General features: G+C 38.5%; 1 protein-coding gene across 8 annotated transcripts in view; it reads left to right on the top strand.

Moving 5' to 3' along the window:
• BLTP1 (bridge-like lipid transfer protein family member 1) overlaps positions 1–19,275 on the top strand; it is a 1,044,923-nt gene that overhangs the window by 576,172 nt on the left and 449,476 nt on the right. For all 8 annotated transcript variants that reach the window (XM_053703615.1, XM_053703613.1, XM_053703617.1 and 5 more), the window contains 3 exons: positions 3,163–3,290; positions 8,647–8,849; positions 15,143–15,340. In XM_053703615.1, the coding sequence (XP_053559590.1) occupies positions 3,163–3,290; positions 8,647–8,849; positions 15,143–15,340 (529 nt within the window). The remainder of the gene's footprint in view (positions 1–3,162; positions 3,291–8,646; positions 8,850–15,142; positions 15,341–19,275) is intronic.

Raw genomic sequence — 19,275 nt, forward strand, 5'->3', positions numbered from 1 at the left:
TGGTTCAAAATGGAAACTATCAGATCTATTCTGCCCCTAGTTCAAGAGGGACAGTTTATGACAACTATAGACTTGAAGGACGCTTACCTTCATGTGCCAATTCACAGGGACCACTTCAAGTACCTAAGATTTGAGTTTCTGGACCAACACTTCCAGTTTGTGGCCCTCCCCTTGTGGGCGGAGTCCCACAGCTGCTCGCTCTCAGCGATTCACATTCCAGGTGTGGACAACTGGGAAGCAGATTTTCTCAGCTGGCAATCCTTCCATCCGGGGAATGCTCTCTTCACCCCAAGGAGATTTGTCTCAGGTGGGGAATGCCGGAGATAGATCTCATGGCGTCCAGACTCAATTGCAAGCTACTCCGATACGGGTCGAGGTCCAGGGCTCCTCAGGCAGAGCTGATAGATGCCTTGGCGGTGCCTGGGGGTTCAGCCTAGCTTACATTTTTCCACCGTTACCACTTCTACCTCGTGTAGTGGCATGCATCAAACAGGAGCAAGCTTCGGCCATTCTGATTGCTCCATTGTGGCTGCAGAGGACGTGGTTTGCGGATCTGGTGGGGATGTCATCCTCTCCACCGTGGAGGTTACTCTGTTGCAGGGATTTGCTGGAACAGGGTGCTTTTCAACATCAAAATCTTGATTCTCTTAGGCTGACTGCGTGGAGGTTGAAAGCCTAGTCTTGGCCAAGAGAGGCTTTTCTGAAAGGGTGATTCATATGCTAATTCAGGCGGAAGCCAGTCACTCGTCGCATCTACCATAAGGTGTGTAGGACTTACTTGTCCTGGTGTGAGAAGCATGGATATCCTTGGCATAAGGTGGAGGTATCCAGGATTCTGTCCTTTCTCCAAGAGGGTTTGGAGAAGGGTCTTGCCACCATTTCCTTAAAGGGACAGATTTCGGCATTATCAGTCTTGTTGCATAGGAGACTCGCTGAGCTCCCTGACATACAATCTTTTGTTCAGGCTTTGTCTAGAATCAGGCCTGTCTTTAGACAGTCTGCTCCCCCATGGAGCTTAAACTTGCTCCTTAAGGTATTGCAGAAGGTTCCGTTTGAGCCTATGCACTCCATTGACATTAAGATTCTGTCCTGGAAGGTTCTTTTCCTATTGGCCATTGCATCGGCACACATAGTATCTGAACTGGTTGCCTGGCAATGTGAGCATCCTTATCTGGTTTTTCATGCTGATAAGTCTGTGCTTCGCACTTGTTTGGGGTTTCTTCCCAAGGTGGTGTCTAACCGTAACATCAATCAGGAAATAGTTGTTCCTTCTTTATGTCCTAACCCTTCTTCTTCTAAGGAGAGGTTACTTCATAACCTGGATGTGGTTTGTGCCTTAAAGTTCTATCTTCAGGCTGCAAAGGATTTCAGACAGTCGACATCTCTTTTTGTGGTGTATTCAGGGAAGCACAAGGGGCAGAAAGCCTCTTCTTCATTGTCTTTTTGGTTGAGGAGCTTGATTTGCTTGGCCTATGAGACAGCGAGACATAAGCCTCCTCAGAGGATTACGGTTCATTCAACTAGAGCTGTAGCTTCCTCTTGGGCCATCAAGAATGAGGCCTCTATGGAGCAAATTTGTAAGGCAGCTACCTGGTCCTCCTTACACACTTTTACAAAGTTTTACAAATTTGACATTTTTGCTTCTGCGGAAGCTGTTTTTGGGAGAGAGGTTTTGCAGGCTGTGGTGCCCTCAGATTAGGGTCCGCCTTTCACCCTCCTAGTTTCATTCCGTGTCCTCTAGAGCTTGAGTATATGTTCCCAACAGTAATGAATGAAGCCGTGGACTCTCCTCCCCTTTAGATGAAAAACATAAATTTCGCTTACCTGATAATTTCCATCAAGGGGTGGAGAGTCCATGGCTCCCGCCCGTATCTCCAATGAGCGGACCTAAATTTAATTTATCTTCTGGCACCATTTATACCCTGATATTTCTCCTACTGTTCATTGTTCCCTCGGCAGAATGACTGGGGAATGAGGGAAGTGGGGGAGGTATTTAAGCCTTTGGCTGGGGTGTCTTTGCCTCCTCCTGGTGGCTAGGTTCTTAATAAATTAAATTCGAATTTGAATTCTCTTCTCATTTGTCCTTCGTTATCTTTCTATCCTTCAGGATAAGGTAGTTTAAGGGACACCACCTTAATTACTACAGATAGTTGTTAGTTACTGTCATATGAATTCCAATGCCAAATAATATCCCACTGTCTCTATTAGACAGGATTGCGGTAGTATATGGAAGCAAACTAGTAAATATTCAGAAGGACTTATGTTTTGTCCTTCATTATAGTGCCACAGATGGACAGAAAGTTTCCTAATCTGATTTAGCCAATAGAATTTGTTCTGAAATTAGCTACTTGGTCTTCCTTCCATATGTTTACAAAGTTTTCCCAGCTTTTGTTTGAAGGTTTTGCAGGCAGTTTATGCTTAGACCTAGAATTTGACAATTAATATTTAATACCCTGACTATGAATATACAAAAGTGTGATGGTAAGCCAAATTTATACCAATTTATTAGTTTTTGCACAATCCAAGTAGGTCATATGAAGGCCTGTCAAATGTTTTTTTTGTGGGTGTGAAGCTTGTCTGATCTGTTTCCTCATATTGCCTGTAAATCTATCATGCAGCCCAAATGTGACCAGCTGTATCGGTTGATTTCTGTTCTTTTTTTTTTTTTTTACTTTTTTTTTTTTTTTTTTTTTTAAAGGAAAAATTGTTTATTTCTGTTTAAAACATACATGTGTCAAAAAAAATATGATGATCATTTGCAAAACAAAGATTAAAGGCTTGGGCCTCGTGTTAAATATAGAGTCCATACATATATCAGATAAGTGAGTCCATAAGGAGTTCAATAAAGTCCAAACTGTAGAACCCCTTTGAAAGATGAACCAGTAAAGTTCCCAACATTGAGGGCCTTGTATTTTCACAATTTTTCCTTCTTTTTTGTAACAAAATAACTTTTTTTTTATATATATAATTTTCACCTATTTGTTCTGCCTCAGGGACGTACCACCTTCACCAAACAGTCCTTTCGCATTAAAGCATAGCCCTCAACTCCCATTTTAAAATAAATTTGTTTAATTTTTTTTTTTTGGATGCATTGTAGCAGACTTGTAAATATATTTGAATGCAGAAAGTTGTTTAAATAAATTACATTTGATCTTATTTTAGGTAAATCTATGCTTGTTGCAAGCTTCAGTTGAGGAAACCTCTAATACAACAACAAATAAAAATGCAACACATGTATCTTTAATTGCACTTTGTTTTGATCGAATTGCCACACAAGTACGAATGAATAGGTAAGTGTTTTACTGAACATTCAAATTTTAATAACTGAGAAACAAAGAGATCACATGCGGTCAAAACATAAAATAAATTACATTAAGGTAGTGGTTGATTTTACTAAAGTATAGACCAATGCCTCTTAATATAAAATATTAAAACTGTTTTCCTGATATTTTTTTTTCTAAATTGTTTAACCCTTTAACTGTGAGTGACAACACATGGTTAACATCCACACAATGATTTTAGTCCCCCCAAGACGTTTCATGGAGCAGCACAGCACTTGAAGTGATTGTGAATCCTAGCGTTTTTTAAACGCTAGGCTGTATCTCTGCAATAATAATTTATGATGTTTCAGTAAACATATGATTAAAAAAAAGTACCTTTATTTTGCTGAACTTTACACTAAATACTGCCCATGGCAAAACTTACTTTGCCAAATGGCTAGCACGGCTATTGGATAAGAGGTGTAACTGTCACCACATGAAAAAATATATAATTTATGCTTACCTGATAAATTCATGTCATTGTGGCAGTAAAAGTCCTTAATCCATTACATCTGGGAGTTATACTCCTGACCAATAGGAGGCTGCAGAGATTCCCAAAACTCCAAAAGAGAGCCCTTAAAACCAGATAAAATTATATTTAAACAGGAGCGCTGTAGCTAAAGGTGTTGGTGGATGTGAAACAAATTATCAAATTTATGAATAGAACAAGTGATAAAATTACAAAAAATACGTGTTTTGTAATTTTATCACTTGTTCTATTCATAAATTTGATAATTTGTTTCACATCCACCAACACCTTTAGCTACAGCGCTCCTGTTTAAATATAATTTTATCTGTTTTGTATATGCCTATATTAGGGACTTTTTAGGTATATCAGGAGTTTGGTGCTTTTACTCTGCGCTTTTTATTCCATATTTTTAGAGCCCTTAAAACCACCTTACTGGAAACTAGTCTGATGTATAGCTAAGCCAGAACAGAAGAAAATAGGAAAAGAAATAAGAGCAAGACAAAAAAGGAGCAGGGAAACAAAAAGAGATTTATATTTTTACTGCGAAAATGAAAAAATAAAAAATTAAAACAGAAAATAATGGGTGCGGCCTCGTGGACTCTCACCATCAATGCCAAAATGTATTTCATAAAGGTGGTAATCTACACAATCCATTACTCCTAAGAAACTAAAAACCAAGCTGTGAAGTCCACAAGTAATATGGGTGGGATGAGGATTATTATACTATTCCAATTAGATTGGATAAATAGTCTTTATTTATACAACAATATTTAGTTCTCAGAAAAAAAAACGCGTGAAGGACTTTCCTACTAAAAGCTGCGACCGAAGAAGCAAAAACATAAAAATGGTAGAATTCAGAAAAATGATGCAAGGAAGACCAAGTAGCTGCCTTGCAAATTTGATTATCAGAGGCCTCATTCTTAAAGGTCCATGAAGTAGCAATTGGTAGAATGGGCAGTAATCTGTTTAGCAGGAGACTGACCAGCCTCCAAGTAAGGTTTATGAATCAAAAACTTCAACCAAGAGGCTAACAAAATGGCAATAGCCTTCTATTCAGAAAAATGAACAAACAAGCTAGAGGACTGTCTAAAATCCTTAGTAGCCTGCAAATAGAACTTCAAAACTCTGACCCCCTCAAAATTATGGAGAAGCCTCTCCTTAGAATTTTTTGGATTAGGACAAAAAGAGGGATCAACAATCTCACGATTTAAGTTATCTGAAGAAACCACCTTAGGCAAAAAACAAAATAAGGAGGCTCACAGCAAAGAGCAGACAATTCAGAAACTTTTCGAGCAGAAGAAATAGCCAAAAGAAACAAGACCTTCCAGGACAAAAGCTGAATATCCAAATTATGCATAGTTTCAAAAGGAGGAACCTGCAAAACTCTTAAAAACAAATTAAGATTCCTGACTAAAGCCTTGACAAAATTCTGAATATCTGGAAATTTAGCAATCATCTTGTAAAATAAGACAGATGAGCTGAGATCTGGCCCTTTAAAGAACTAGTGTATGAACTCTTATCGAACCCATCCTGAAGAAACAATTCTTGGAGTTCTAAAAGAGTGCCAACTGAACCTATGTTCCACACACCAGGAAATAAAAGCCTTCCAAACCTTGTGATAAATTTTCTTTGTTACAGGTATACTTGACGGAAGAAAAGTTTCAGTGGCAGAACCAGAAAAACCTGTGTATAGAAAAAAGTGAATCCTGGATCTGAGATGTATAAAAATAGAGTCTTTATTCCAAAATAGTTAAAACATATTCACAGGAACAAGAGTACTAATGGTCTTACACATATCGTCCAGATATCATACATTAGAAAAATTAAATCATAAATTAGAAAAACCTCTGTGTCTTAAAACTAAGTGTTCAATCTCCAAGCTGTCAGGTTTAGAGATTTGAGATCCTTATAAAAAAAAATAGACCTTGAAACAGAAGGTGGATACACAGGAAAAGAGGTCACCTGGACTTCTGCACCAGATCTGCAAACAAAGTCCTGCAAGGCTATACTGGAGCAATCAGGATTACTGATGACACCTCCTGCTTGATTCTTTCTATTACACTTAGTAACAGAACACACAGAGGAAAAATGTAGGCCAGATGAAACAACCCAGAGCATCCACAAATCTTGCCTGAGGATCTTTGGACCTTGCCAAGTATCTGGGGATACTTGTTGTTCAAATGGGAAGCCATCATATATCTACTTCCAGAATACCCCACAGATCTGCAATCTAACTGAAGACTTACAGATGAAGAGAAAATTCCCCTGGATGAAGGCATTGGCGACTCAGAAAATTTGCTTCCCAATTGCTCACCCCTGGAATATGTGTTGCAGAAATTATACAGGAATTGCTCTTTTTCCAAGTCCGAATTTGGGAACCTCCCTCATTTCCAGGGAACTGCAAGTTCCCCCTTGATGTTTGCTGCTTCAACATTACTAGACTAGACTAGAGTTCTAGAATATTTATGGGCAACTTCACCTCCTGAAGTAACCAACTCCCTGTGCTTGCTGGGACCGTCAGACTGCAACCCAACCTAAAAGGTTTCCATTTATCAAGATCACGGTCCAATTTGGATGGACAAAGGATGCCCCCAGATCAATAGACCAATGATTGGTTAAAAAAGAAAACCTGCTTGCAAAAAAGCCTTTCTACAAAAGAAACCTAATTTCCTATCTATAGGATCTCTAAAAGAGGTACTTTCCGGAAGAGGAATAGTAGTACCTTTTAGCCAAAGTAGAAATAGCCCCATCCACTTTAGGAATAGTTTCCAAAAGCTCTAAATTAGAAGCAGGCAAATTTTTGAGCAGGGTTAAAAGGGATACAGGCTTGGACCACTCTTTAGAAATTATCTCAGAGATAGCATCAGGAATCTTAAATACTCCAGGTGACTTAACAGAGGGTTTAAATTTTAAATCCAGCTGTTTAACAGACATCCTTAGAATTTTAATTTCATATCTTTATTAAAAAGTAAGTTATATCACAGCTTCATTACAACTGATGAATTAAACTCCATCTAAAATATCACTAACATTCCAGATCTATTTTTATAAACCATCCTAAGGAGCGTTAAATATTCATATAGCATAGAAAGATCGCTAACCCGACATCAGGTCGAACATACAGACTCACACAAAGAGACTAAGCGTGCAAAAACGGATGCACGCTAAAAACCTGACACTAGTGCACGTACTGCATGCATACATACATAATTAAAGGCGAAAAAAACAGCGCATGCTAAAAAGCAAAGCCGTGAAACAAATGATGAAATGTGCATAAGCCAACACGTTGAAAACTGACGCGGATAAGCTAACAATGATAAAAAATACTTAATGCACCTTTAAGCCTACATAGGGTGAAATTAGGCGCTTGTATACCCATGCCATATACAATGTCTGACATAATGGTCCCCAAGTTATTATATATTCATAAGTGAGTACCTAATAATAGCCTACAGGCTAAGCAGGTGCCAAACAACAACCCCCACACTTACCTGATAGGCACCCACACTACTGGACTTACCATAAGCAGAAAATAACTTCTTCCAGTAGATAACTAGTCCAGTGATGTTCTAGTGACGGCAGAGGATCTAAATATGTAGTGTATAATGTTGAACCAACAGAAGGAGGCTAGGGACCAGTCCCCGCGACACCTGTGGCAGGCCTTGGAATAATTCTCAAAGGGTGTTTTTGTACCACTAACCATACTCTAAAGACATCTCTCTCTCCAAACAGTAGCTTTCTGAGTGGAAACTGGGCCTCAAATTGGTCTAGGAACCCTTCTCACAAACATCTGGAGTACCTCACTTCTTCACCTTCCTTCTGCGAAGGCAATGACAAGACAACTTTTAATCATGCGTTCACTTAAACTTCATTAAAGTGACATAAAAATGATTATATTATTTCATGATTTAGACAGAGCATGCAATTTTAAACAACTTTCCAATTTATTTCTACTTTCTCTTGTTATCCTTTGCTTAAAGGTTTATCTAGATAAGTTAAGGAGCAGCAAAGAACCTAGGTTCCTACCTGCTGATTAGTGGCTGCATATATATACAGATTGTCATTCGCTCACCCATGTGTTCATTTAGAAACCAGTAGTGCAGTGCTGCTTCTTCAACAAATGATACCAAGAGAATGCAGCAATTTTGATAATAGAAGTAAACTAGAAAGTTGCTCAAAATTGTATGTTCTACCTAAATCATCGGACATTTTTTGTGTTTCATGTCCCTTTAATTAAACTCTATTTTATCTATTGTAGAGATATAGCATAGCATTTCAAAAATGCTAGGATTTACAATCCCTTTCAGGGAGCTAGATGGGGGGGGGGAATAAGTATTTAAATACCTAGTTTTCAGCTCCTTAAAGTCCTAGACACCCCCAAGACCCACCGTTTGAAAGCTGATTGCCTGTGTATAAGCACAATTTAAAAAAACATAAAAATAATACACTTGTTTAAGCACATTTTACACTTATATACCCTTATAACAGGCCACTAAAAAGGCCTAGTTATAAGGCCTTTTTTAAAGCCCCTCTTTAAAATTATATCTTTTCATTGTATAGCGCATCAAAATGTGTAGCAATAATCCCATGCATACATATTTCTGGGTTTGTATCCATCTACACATTTGTAGCACTTGTCTTGCAAAATAGTTTCTTATTTGACAATAGTTTATGAAGAAGTACAAATCTTTTTATTAATAAAATTTGTGAAATGTGCACATTTCCTTCCGCTGACTAGAATATATAGAATTTGATTCCCTGGGTTTAGAACATAGTACTTCCTCTTGTCATGTTTGCATTAACATGAAACTAATATCAGTAGTGGCTTTATGTTTATTGTGCTGGATTGTTTTCAAGGGGGATTGTGGAAGAAAACCCAAACAGTACAGATACTGGGCGACCTCCAGTTAACCTTGAGAAGTATGCCAATGCCACCAAGATGCAACCACAGTCGTCTGGATCTTTAAGGTCAAATGCAGGAGCAGAGAAAGGGAAGGAAATAGCAGCCAAGCTGAATGTGCACCGTGTACACGGTCAGCTCAGAGGTCTTGATACATCAGGTTTGTATTGTGCTCTGGCAAATTGTTTTGCTGTAAAATTTATCATAAACTACTTCAATAATTTTTTTTCAATTGTAATGAATATGTTTAATATAGATTAACTGCAAATTCTAAATCCAAAGTGGAATTATATCTAATGTCTAAGAATTTCAGAATAATAATTACCGATCACTGAAAGCTAGAATTAAATGCTTACTCAAATAGATATGAAATCCAAATATTTCTTTCTAATGACACGGTGAGTCCACATATCATCATCAATTACTGTTAGGAATATCACTCCTGGCCAGCAGGAGGAGGCAAAGAGCACCACAGCAAAGCTGTTAAGTATCACCTCCCTACCCACAATCCCCCAGTCATTCTCTTTGCCTGCGTTGCAAGGAGGTGTTTTCGGTGTCTGATAGAAGTTCTACAATCAAGTTTTTATTACTTTAATATACAGAGTAGGTTTGCTCTGTTATTCTGGGGTTTAGCCTGGTCCACGTCAGTCTTTTCAGTAGGGCAGTGGTGGCTTTTAAGCAATTGAGAACTTGTGAGGTACAATCCTCCCTGCGCTTTCTCAATCATTCTTGCTGCCCTAATCTGAAAGCCTGTGTAAGTTTACTAAGTCTTTCTTTTTTCACAGGTCCATGTGAGGAGCTTCAACCTCTCAAACCGGGTGAACTGTCCTGCTGCCGGACAGGCTGAATTTAAGGTAAGTGCCATGTTTAGTTTTCCCAGCAACAGGGTGGAGTTTCTGGGCACGATAATAGACTCTATGTCCATGAAAATATTTCTCACAGACCATCGACGTAGGAAGATTGCGCCCTCTTGTCTTGCTCTTCAGTCCTCCTCAAGCCCCTCGGTGGCTCAGTGTATGGAGGTGGTCGGACTCATGGTTTCCAGCAAAGACGTCATTCCATTCACCAGGTTCCATCTCAGACCTCTTCAATTGTGCATGTTGAGACAGTGGAACGGCGACTATTCAGATCTATCACAGCAGATATCCATGGATGCTCGGACTCGGATCTCCCTCTCTTGGTGTATCTATCCGGAGCAACTGTCCATGGGGACATCCTTCTTGAGACCATCCTGGGGGATTGTGACCACGGACGTGAGTCTGGCAGGATGGGGAGCTGTTTGGAGTGCCAGGATGGCACAAGGAAAATGGACCCGGGAGGAGTCTCTCCTTCTGATGAATATTCTGGAACTCCGAGCAATCTACAATGCTCTGAAGGCATGGCCTCCTCTGGGGTCTTTCAGCTTCATCAGATTCCAGACCGACAACATTACCTTGGTGGCTTACATTAACTATCAGGAGGGTACGAGGAGCTCCCTAGCCATGAGGGAGGTGTCTCGGATCTTGGAGTTCTCAGCGATTCACATTCCAGGTGTGGACAACTGGGAAGCAGATTTTCTCAGCAGGCAATCCTTCCATCCAGGAGAATGTTCTCTTCACCCCGAAGTGTTAGCAGTGATTTGTCTCAGGTGGGTAATGCCGGAGATATATCTCATGGCATCCAGACTCAATTGCAAGCTACCCAGGGATCCCCAGGCAGAGCTGATAGATGCCTTGGCGGTTCAGCCTAGCTTACATTTTTCCACCGTTACCACTTCTACCTCGTGTATGGCACACATCAAACAGGAGTGAGCTTCGGCCATTCTGATTGCTCCATCGTGGACGTGGTTTGCGGATCTGGTGGGGATGTCGTCCTTACCCTGTTGCAGGGATCTGCTGGAACAGGTTCCTTTTCAACATCAAAATCTCGATTCTCTGAGGCTGACTGCGTGGAGATTGAACACTTAGTCTTGGCCAAGAGAGGCGTTTCTGAAAATGTGATTGATACGCTAATTCAGGCAAGGAAGCCAGTCACTCGTCGCATCTACCATAAGGTCTGGAGGACTTATTTGTCCTGGTGTGAGAAGCATGGATATCCTTGGCATAAGGTGAAGGTATCCAGGATTCTGTCCTTTCTCCAAGAGGGTTTGGAGAAGGGTCTTGCCGCCAGTTCCTTAAAGGGTCAGATTTCGGCATTATCAGTCTTGTTGCATAGGAGACTCGCTGAGCTCCCTGACAAACAATCTTTTGTTCAGGCTCTGTCTAGAATCAGGCCTGTCTTTAGACAGTCTGCTCCTCCATGGAGCTTAAACTTGTTCCTTAAGGTATTACAGAAGGTTCCGTTTGAGCCTATGCACTCCATTGACATTAATATTCTGTCCAGGAAGGTTCTTTTCCTGTTGGCCATTGCATCGGCATGCAGAGTATTTGAACTGGCTGCCTTGCAATGTGAGCCTCCTAATCTGTTTTTTCATGCGGATAAGGCTGTGCTTCGCACTGGTTTGGGGTTTCTTCCCAAGGTGGTGTCTAACCGTAACATCAATCAGGAAATAGTTGTTCCTTCTTTATGTCCTAACCCTTCTTCTTCTAAGGAGAGGTTACTTCATAACCTGGATGGGGTTCGTGCCTTAAAGTTCTATCTTCAGGCTACAAAGGATTTCAGACAGTCTACATCTCTCTTTGTGGTGTATTCAGGGAAGCACAAAGAGCAGAAAGCCTCTTCTTCTTTGTCCTTTTGGTTGAGGAGCTTGATTTGCTTGGCCTATGAGACAGCGGGACATAAAACTCCTCAGAGAATCACAGCTCATTCAACTAGAGCTGTGGCTTCGTCTTGGGCCTTCAAGAATGAGGCCTCTATGGAGCAAATTTGTAAAGCAGCTACCTGGTCCTCCTTACACACTTTTATAAAGTTTTACAAATTTTACGTTTTTGCTTCTGCGGAAGCTGTTTTGGGAGAGAGGTTTTGCAGGCTGTGGAGCCCTCTGATTAGGGTCCGCCTTTTACCCTCCCGGTTTCATTCAGTGTCCTCTAGAGCTTGGGTATATGTTCCCAACAGTAATGAATGAAGACGTGGAAAACATAAATTATGCTTACCTGATAATTTATTTTCCATCGAGGGGAGGAGAGTCCACGGCTCCCGCTCGTATCTCCGATGGGCGGACCTAAATTTAATTAATATTCTGGCACCATTCCTGTCATTGTTGATTAAATATTTCGTACCTGCTCTATGTTAAATGTTTGCATATATTGTGTATTATTATTGTTTTTGTATTTTATTGTACCCTATTGTATCAATGCAATGTTTTGTGATCCCAGGACATACTTGAAAACGAGAGAAATCTCAATGTATCCTTCCTGGTAAAATATTTTATAAATAAATAAATTTATACCCTGATATTTCTCCTAATGTTCCTTGTTCCCTTAGCAGAATGACTGGGGGATGAGGGAAGTGGGAGAGGTATTTAAGCCTTTGGCTGGGGTGTCTTTGCCTTCTCCTTGTGGCCAGGTTCTTAATTCCAAACAGTAATGAATGAAGCCGTGGACTCTCCTCCCCTCAATTGAAATGAAATTATCAGGTAAACATAATTTATGTTTTTTTGCTGGTTACTATGTTACTGATATGCACATGAAGTGCCCTCTGCTATGTATACCTAGAATCTACCACACCCTTTTGTGAATTGGAAGAGACTGAGGAGCAGCATCTACATATAAGTGCATTTTCCAAAGAAGAAGAGGAAGGAAGTCCCTGTAGTGGTTTAAAGCAAAAAATAACCAAAATTCCACACCTCTTGTGCCACACCACAAATGTGAACGTTGTGGGACTTTTTGATTTATAAGATAAGTCTATTGTGACTACACCACTATTGTCTCTCACAACTTGTATTAACAAAAACTGTGACTTATAATTATTGAGCTACATAATAAGCTGGGTGTTATTATATTATTGCACATATTGACCTTATTTGTATTCTTTTCAGTTACTATTTTTGTTGTATATGATGCAAGAGCCATATTAGACAATTGCTGTAAGTTACAGTTCTATACCTATATCTTAGGTGAGAATTATTACCTGATATAACTGCATTTCAGCTTGTTTATCAAAATACTCTGCTGATTTCTAAGTTAGTAAGTGTATAGTCCCCATCCCACCTCAGTATGCTAGATCACTACAGTACAGAGTATTAAAGACTGTATGTTCTTAGATGTGGGAATAATAGCTCTCTCTATGGCAATTCTATAGATTACACCAGTACTATTATTATTCTTGTGCATATTTTTATCTCATGCATACATAAGCATGCTACGAATGATTTTATTCAAATTGTGATAAAATATCAGCGTACTCTATAGCCCAAACTGGCATTTATTGTACATATCTATAGAGTTTAGACCTTTTTATTCCCTGACTTTCATATTAAGGGAGCTCCTCCTCTACCTTAAAGGGACAATCAACACCAGAATTTTTGTTGTTTAAAAAGATAGATAATCTCTTTAATACCCATTCCCCAGTTTTGCATAACCAACACAGTTATAATAATACACGTTTTACCTCTGTAATTATCTTGTATCTAAGATTCTGCTGACTGCCCCCTTATTTCAGTTCTTTTGACAGACATGCAGTTTAGCCAATCAATGCTCACTCCTAGGTCACTTTACGTGCTTGAGCTCAATGTCATCTATATGAAACATGTGAAGTAATGCTCTCTAGTGGTCAAAATGTATTCAGATTAGAGGCAGTCTTCAAGGTCTAAGAAATTAGCATATGAACCTCCTTGGTTTAGCTTTCAACTTAGAATACCAAGAGAACAAAGCAAAATTGGTGATAAAAGTAAATTGGGAAGTTGTTTAAAATTCCATGCCCTATTTAAATCATGAAAGGTTTTTTTGGACTTGACTGTCCCTTTAACTAGTATGCATGTAGGTTCTCTAACATATGTTGAATTTATTTTATCGTTTCTAGTTTAACTTGCACGACTTCTTGAACTCCTATTTGTATTTGATGTTACACTTTAAGAATTAGTTCAACAATATAACACATTATCTTATGTTAAAGGGACACTGAACCCATTTTTTTTCTTTCATGATTCAGATAGAGCATGCAATTTTAAGCAACTTTCTAATTTACTCCTATTATATTTTTTTATTTATTCTCTTGCTATCTTTATTTGAAAAGCAAGAATTTACGTTTAGAAGCCTGCCCATTTTTGGTTCACAACCTTGGCTTTGCTTGCTGATTGGTGGCTAAATGCACCCACAATTAAATAAGTGCTGGCCAGGGTCTGAAACAAAAATTGCCTGGCTCCTTAGCTTAGATGCCTTCTTTTTAAAATAAAGATAGCAAGAGAACGAAAAGAAAAAATTGATAATAGGAGTAAATTAGAAAGTCGCTTAAAATTGCATGCTCTTTCTGAATCATGAAAGAAAAAAATTGGGTTTAGTATCCCTAACCTACCAGACATTGGTATATTTTTCATATGTTATATCAGTTGCTCATGTGTCCCTTTATATTCTATGGTCCAAGAAGTGACCAAGGTAAGCACTAGATCCCCTCATCTTTCAAACAGATTAGTTAGGTCCTAAAGTGACCCCCCGAGTAATGTGGGGAACATTTGTTAAAATTGTATATGTGCTAAGGCCCATGAGCGGCCACTTTCATTGCTATTATTCCTCCTCTTTATGCCATTAGCGTAGCCAGGTCCAGGAGAGACAACCTAATTTTGCAAGGAACATTTGCTAAAGAAAATGAGGTTTAATTGATTTTATGTGTTTAATCTTTATGTAGACTTATGGTTTATTTATTGTATGTTTTGTTAACCAACTATGTTCATCCTATACAGTGGTTGTCACTCATATTATTGTTTGTCTACAAATAAGATGCAGGGTATTACTATAGGTAAGGCTCATTGGTAAGCCACCTATATCCTCAGATAACATGTATTGTAATAACTAAAACACTGCTAGCTATATATTATATGATTATTATTTAAAAAAATGTCCTGTCTTATGAACATTGTTGTATATGAATACATATTGTATGATGTGCCTCATAAAAACCTCAAAGTATGATTTAAAAAAAAATAAAAAGATTATGTATTGGGTCTAGACTGTACCTTTAAGTAATTCTGCCATTTTTGGTTGTGCCAAGGTTACTATTCTGATTTTTTTTTCTCTTATATAATAAATTAAATATAAAAAATGCCAACTTTGTGGGCTTGGTTAAATTGTGGTTGTAAATTTGAAGTGATTGCTAGTGTACTAATGGAGTCATAAGCTAGTTTTTTTAATCAGACTATACATTTGGAATCGTATATGCATTATAGGCAGCATATATGCAGTTGTTGATATTTAACTTCAGGCGATTTTAAATATTTTTAATAAAAACATGTTTTTTTGTGCCTGCAACTTTAGAGATAACTATGTTAAAAACCTGTCATGTTTCTTCACGTTTCTTCTCTCTCCTGTTCCTTTTGATCAGATACAGGAACATGTGCAATCACCACTATTCCCTTTGAGAAATCAAAGGTTCTTTTTACACTGGAAGAACTAGATGATTTCACCTTTGTGGATGAAACAGAACAGCCCCCAACTACTGATGTAACTAAAATTGGTCCAAGCCTTGAAAAATGGGGTTGGATAATGTTTGAATGTGGAATTGAAAACCTGACCATAAAAGGTAAAAATGCTAATTTCTTCCAGTCAGCAACTATTATGTGTTATTATTATTATTGATGTTTAGTGATTTTGATAACTTCTTCAATTCAAGTAATAACAGCTGATTTAGCCTTTGCATTTAAATGCAGATATTGCATGTGTGCTTAAAGGGAAATGGAAATAAAGAAAACATAACTTGCATAGGAAAAGCATAATTTTAATACACTAAAAATATTTTTCCATTTTAAGGGATGTTTAACAGCTAAGTACAACTGCAGAAGCATGGTTACTAAACACCATGATATTGTTTTCCTCTCTTTAAAGGTGTTCTCTTATTTTAACAAATTATAGAAGTCAGTTGGTAAAATTATGCATCTTATATATCATTTATTTTTATTGATGTTTAGATATTGTCATATAAGCATTGCATTATAGCAGCATACAATCACATTTCAATATATTATTAAGTTGAATATGTTGCACATTTAACAATTTAAGAATGAAAAAGATCTAGCTGCTGTCAATAGAGAAACAACATAGTTGTTAAATTGTAAACCTCATAAATTCAGGAGGCCACTTTTTGACCTTATAGCATTAGGATAATTTAGAAGGTAACCTGAGAAAATGAGATCACTTCACATAAACCTCAGGTTTTTTTGGCGCTATAATAAGAAAAACTAAATATTAACGTATATTTGGGTAGTAATAGGGCCACTCTTGGACCCTTGACTTATATTTTCAAACTAGGAGACCAGCAGCGGGAGTGGACCTGAAGCTGTGTCTCAAAATAACTAAAAAGCTAGATAATTATCAAACCTCTTTAAAAAAGAAAAAAAAAAGTGGGGGACATTTTAGTTAACCCACGTCATATACTGTGAAGAATTTATGTAAGATAGAAGTCACTCATTGACCTTGATGTCTATAAAATGATGCATGGCTGATGCTAAACATTATATCCACCTCCATTTTCTACCTCCTGGAACAGAAAAGGTCACATCTGGACCGCTATACTCATCAGGAACAAAATATACTTTAATAAGTTTGTGTGGGATATTGGTCACTTATGCACATTAATGGCTATAATATACAAGTTTGCACAGTCACATATGTATACAATGATATTGCAACTCTAATAACTAAGCATGATGTCCACCTCCATTTTCTTCCTCTTGGAATAGAAGAAGGTCACTTGGATCACCATATACAGGGAGTGCAGAATTATTAGGCAAGTTGTATTTTTGAAGATTAATTTTATTATTGAACCACAACCATGTTCTCAATGAACCCTAAAAACTCATTAATATCAAAGCTGAATAGTTTTGGAAGTAGTTTTTAGTTTGTTTTTAGTTATAGCTATTTTAGGGGGATATCTGTGTGTGCAGGTGACTATTACTGTGCATAATTATTAGGCAACTTAACAAAAAACAAATATATACCCATTTCAATTATTTATTTTTACCAGTGAAACCAATATAACATCTCAACATTCACAAATATAAATTTCTGATATTCAAAAACAAAACAAAAACAAATCAGTGACCAATATAGCCACCTTTCTTTGCAAGGACACTCAAAAGCCTGCCATCCATGGATTCTGTCAGTGTTTTGATCTGTTCACCATCAACATTGCGTGCAGCAGCAACCACAGCCTCCCAGACACTGTTCAGAGAGGTGTACTGTTTTCCCTCCTTGTAAATCTCACATTTGATGATGGGACCACAGGTTCTCAATGGGGTTCAGATCAGGTGAACAAGGAGGCCATGTCATTAGATTTTCTTCTTTTATACCCTTTCTTGCCAGCCACGCTGTGGAGTACTTGGACGCGTGTGATGGAGCATTGTCCTGCATGAAAATCATGTTTTTCTTGAAGGATGCAGACTTCTTCCTGTACCACTGCTTGAAGAAGGTGTCTTCCAGAAACTGGCAGTAGGACTGGGAGTTGAGCTTGACTCCATCCTCAACCGGAAAAGGCCCCACAAGCTCATCTTTGATGATAACAGCCCAAACCAGTACTCCACCTCCACCTTGCTGGCATCTGAGTCGGACTGGAGCTCTCTGCCCTTTACCAATCCAGCCACGGGCCCATCCATCTGGCCCATCAAGACTCACTCTCATTTCATCAGTCCATAAAACCTTAGAAAAATCAGTCTTGAGATATTTCTTGGCCCAGTCTTGACGTTTCAGCTTGTGTGTCTTGTTCAGTGGTGGTCGTCTTTCAGCCTTTCTTACCTTGGCCATGTCTCTGATTATTGCACACCTTGTGCTTTTGGGCACTCCAGTGATGTTGCAGCTCTGAAATATGGCCAAACTGGTGGCAAGTGGCATCTTGGCAGCTGCACGCTTGACTTTTCTCAGTTCATGGGCAGTTATTTTGCGCCTTGGTTTTTCCACACGCTTCTTGCGACCCTGTTGACTATTTTGAATGAAACGCTTGATTGTTCGATGATCACGCTTCAGAAGCTTTGCAATTTTAAGAGTGCTGCATCCCTCTGCAAGATATCTCACTATTTTTGACTTTTCTGAGCCTGTCAAGTCCTTCTTTTGACCCATTTTGCCAAAGGAAAGGAAGTTGCCTAATAATTATGCACACCTGATATAGGGTGTTGATGTCATTAGACCACACCCCTTCTCATTACAGAGATGCACATCACCTAATATGCTTAATTGGTAGTAGGCTTTCGAGCCTATACAGCTTGGAGTAAGACAACATGCATAAAGAGGATGATGTGGTCAAAATACTCATTTGCCTAATAATTCTGCACTCCCTGTATATTAAGAACCTCATATAGTAGGAGGAGTTTATGTAAAGTATATGGACTTCTTTGAACCTTAATAACTATAATTATCAAAAAAACAGCATACCGCAATAGGAAAATATTGTCTATTAGGGGTAGATCATCTGTCATGTCACAAGAAACTCACTGTAAGAGTTAATTTTAACATTTAGCATCATCAAGACATGCAGTAAATAATTTTGTATCATCCTGAAGTTAACTTCCACTCAAGGGCTTGATTATAGAATATAAGTAATTTTAGTGGAACTAGTGCAACATGCAAAATAGATATATCTCTCTAAGCTCCATCAGAGCATTTCGTTTTACCAAAGCAATAAGGATTAATAGGTGAAAGTACATTGCTTTTGCAAACTAAAAACAATGTCCACCGACCTCCAGTCTAATGTCTATCATATATCGATGCAATAGCCACAAGAGCAAGGTTTAGCAACAAACATAGTAGAAAGATAATAGAAAACAGGTATATGTAGAACAGGATGAGTGATATCCCGTACACTCAAGGGCTCATTTGTTACTAGCATAGGGTGGTGTGAATGAATTAACACACTCGGTAAGGTTGGAATATCTTGATACTCAGTCCACTCCTGTCCTGTAAAGATGCTGAAAGTAGCCATAGGGAAGCTTCACCAAATATCTTACAAGGATGCCAACAGATTTTACAAAGTACTAAGGTAAATAGATGCCTAGCAAAAGCCAAATCTGTGGTGTCACTGTATTAAAGTCATGCACACATAACTCAGCCAACTTCTGCATGACCCATGGATCCTGGGCTACTTGATGTTGCAAAAGACCCAGACTTTCTCCTGAGTAGCCAGCCACACTACTACAGGAGAGATCCAAGGATAAATCAATAACACGCACCTGATTAATAGTAGTAACAGTGCTAGTAGGAATCATACAATCAATTAGCTTCATTGGTTCTTCAATGTCCAGCTTGCTATCTGCAGGAAATCCCCCAGGCAAGGGTAAGTCCTGGGTTTATCTGAGGCTCGACTTGTGGAGCAACTTCAGTAGCAAATTCAGCAATAAATAGTACCAGAGCTTCCTTCTTTACAACCTCATTTTGGCAAAGAAAATGAGTCTGTCCAATCTGTCACATATGTTGCCTTGAAATCTTCAAAGAGGGCTAGTAAAGTAAAATAATCCTCCTCCATACTAAAGG

Source organism: Bombina bombina, chromosome 2 (genome assembly GCF_027579735.1).
Source record: "Bombina bombina isolate aBomBom1 chromosome 2, aBomBom1.pri, whole genome shotgun sequence".
Lineage (NCBI taxonomy): Eukaryota > Metazoa > Chordata > Amphibia > Anura > Bombinatoridae > Bombina > Bombina bombina.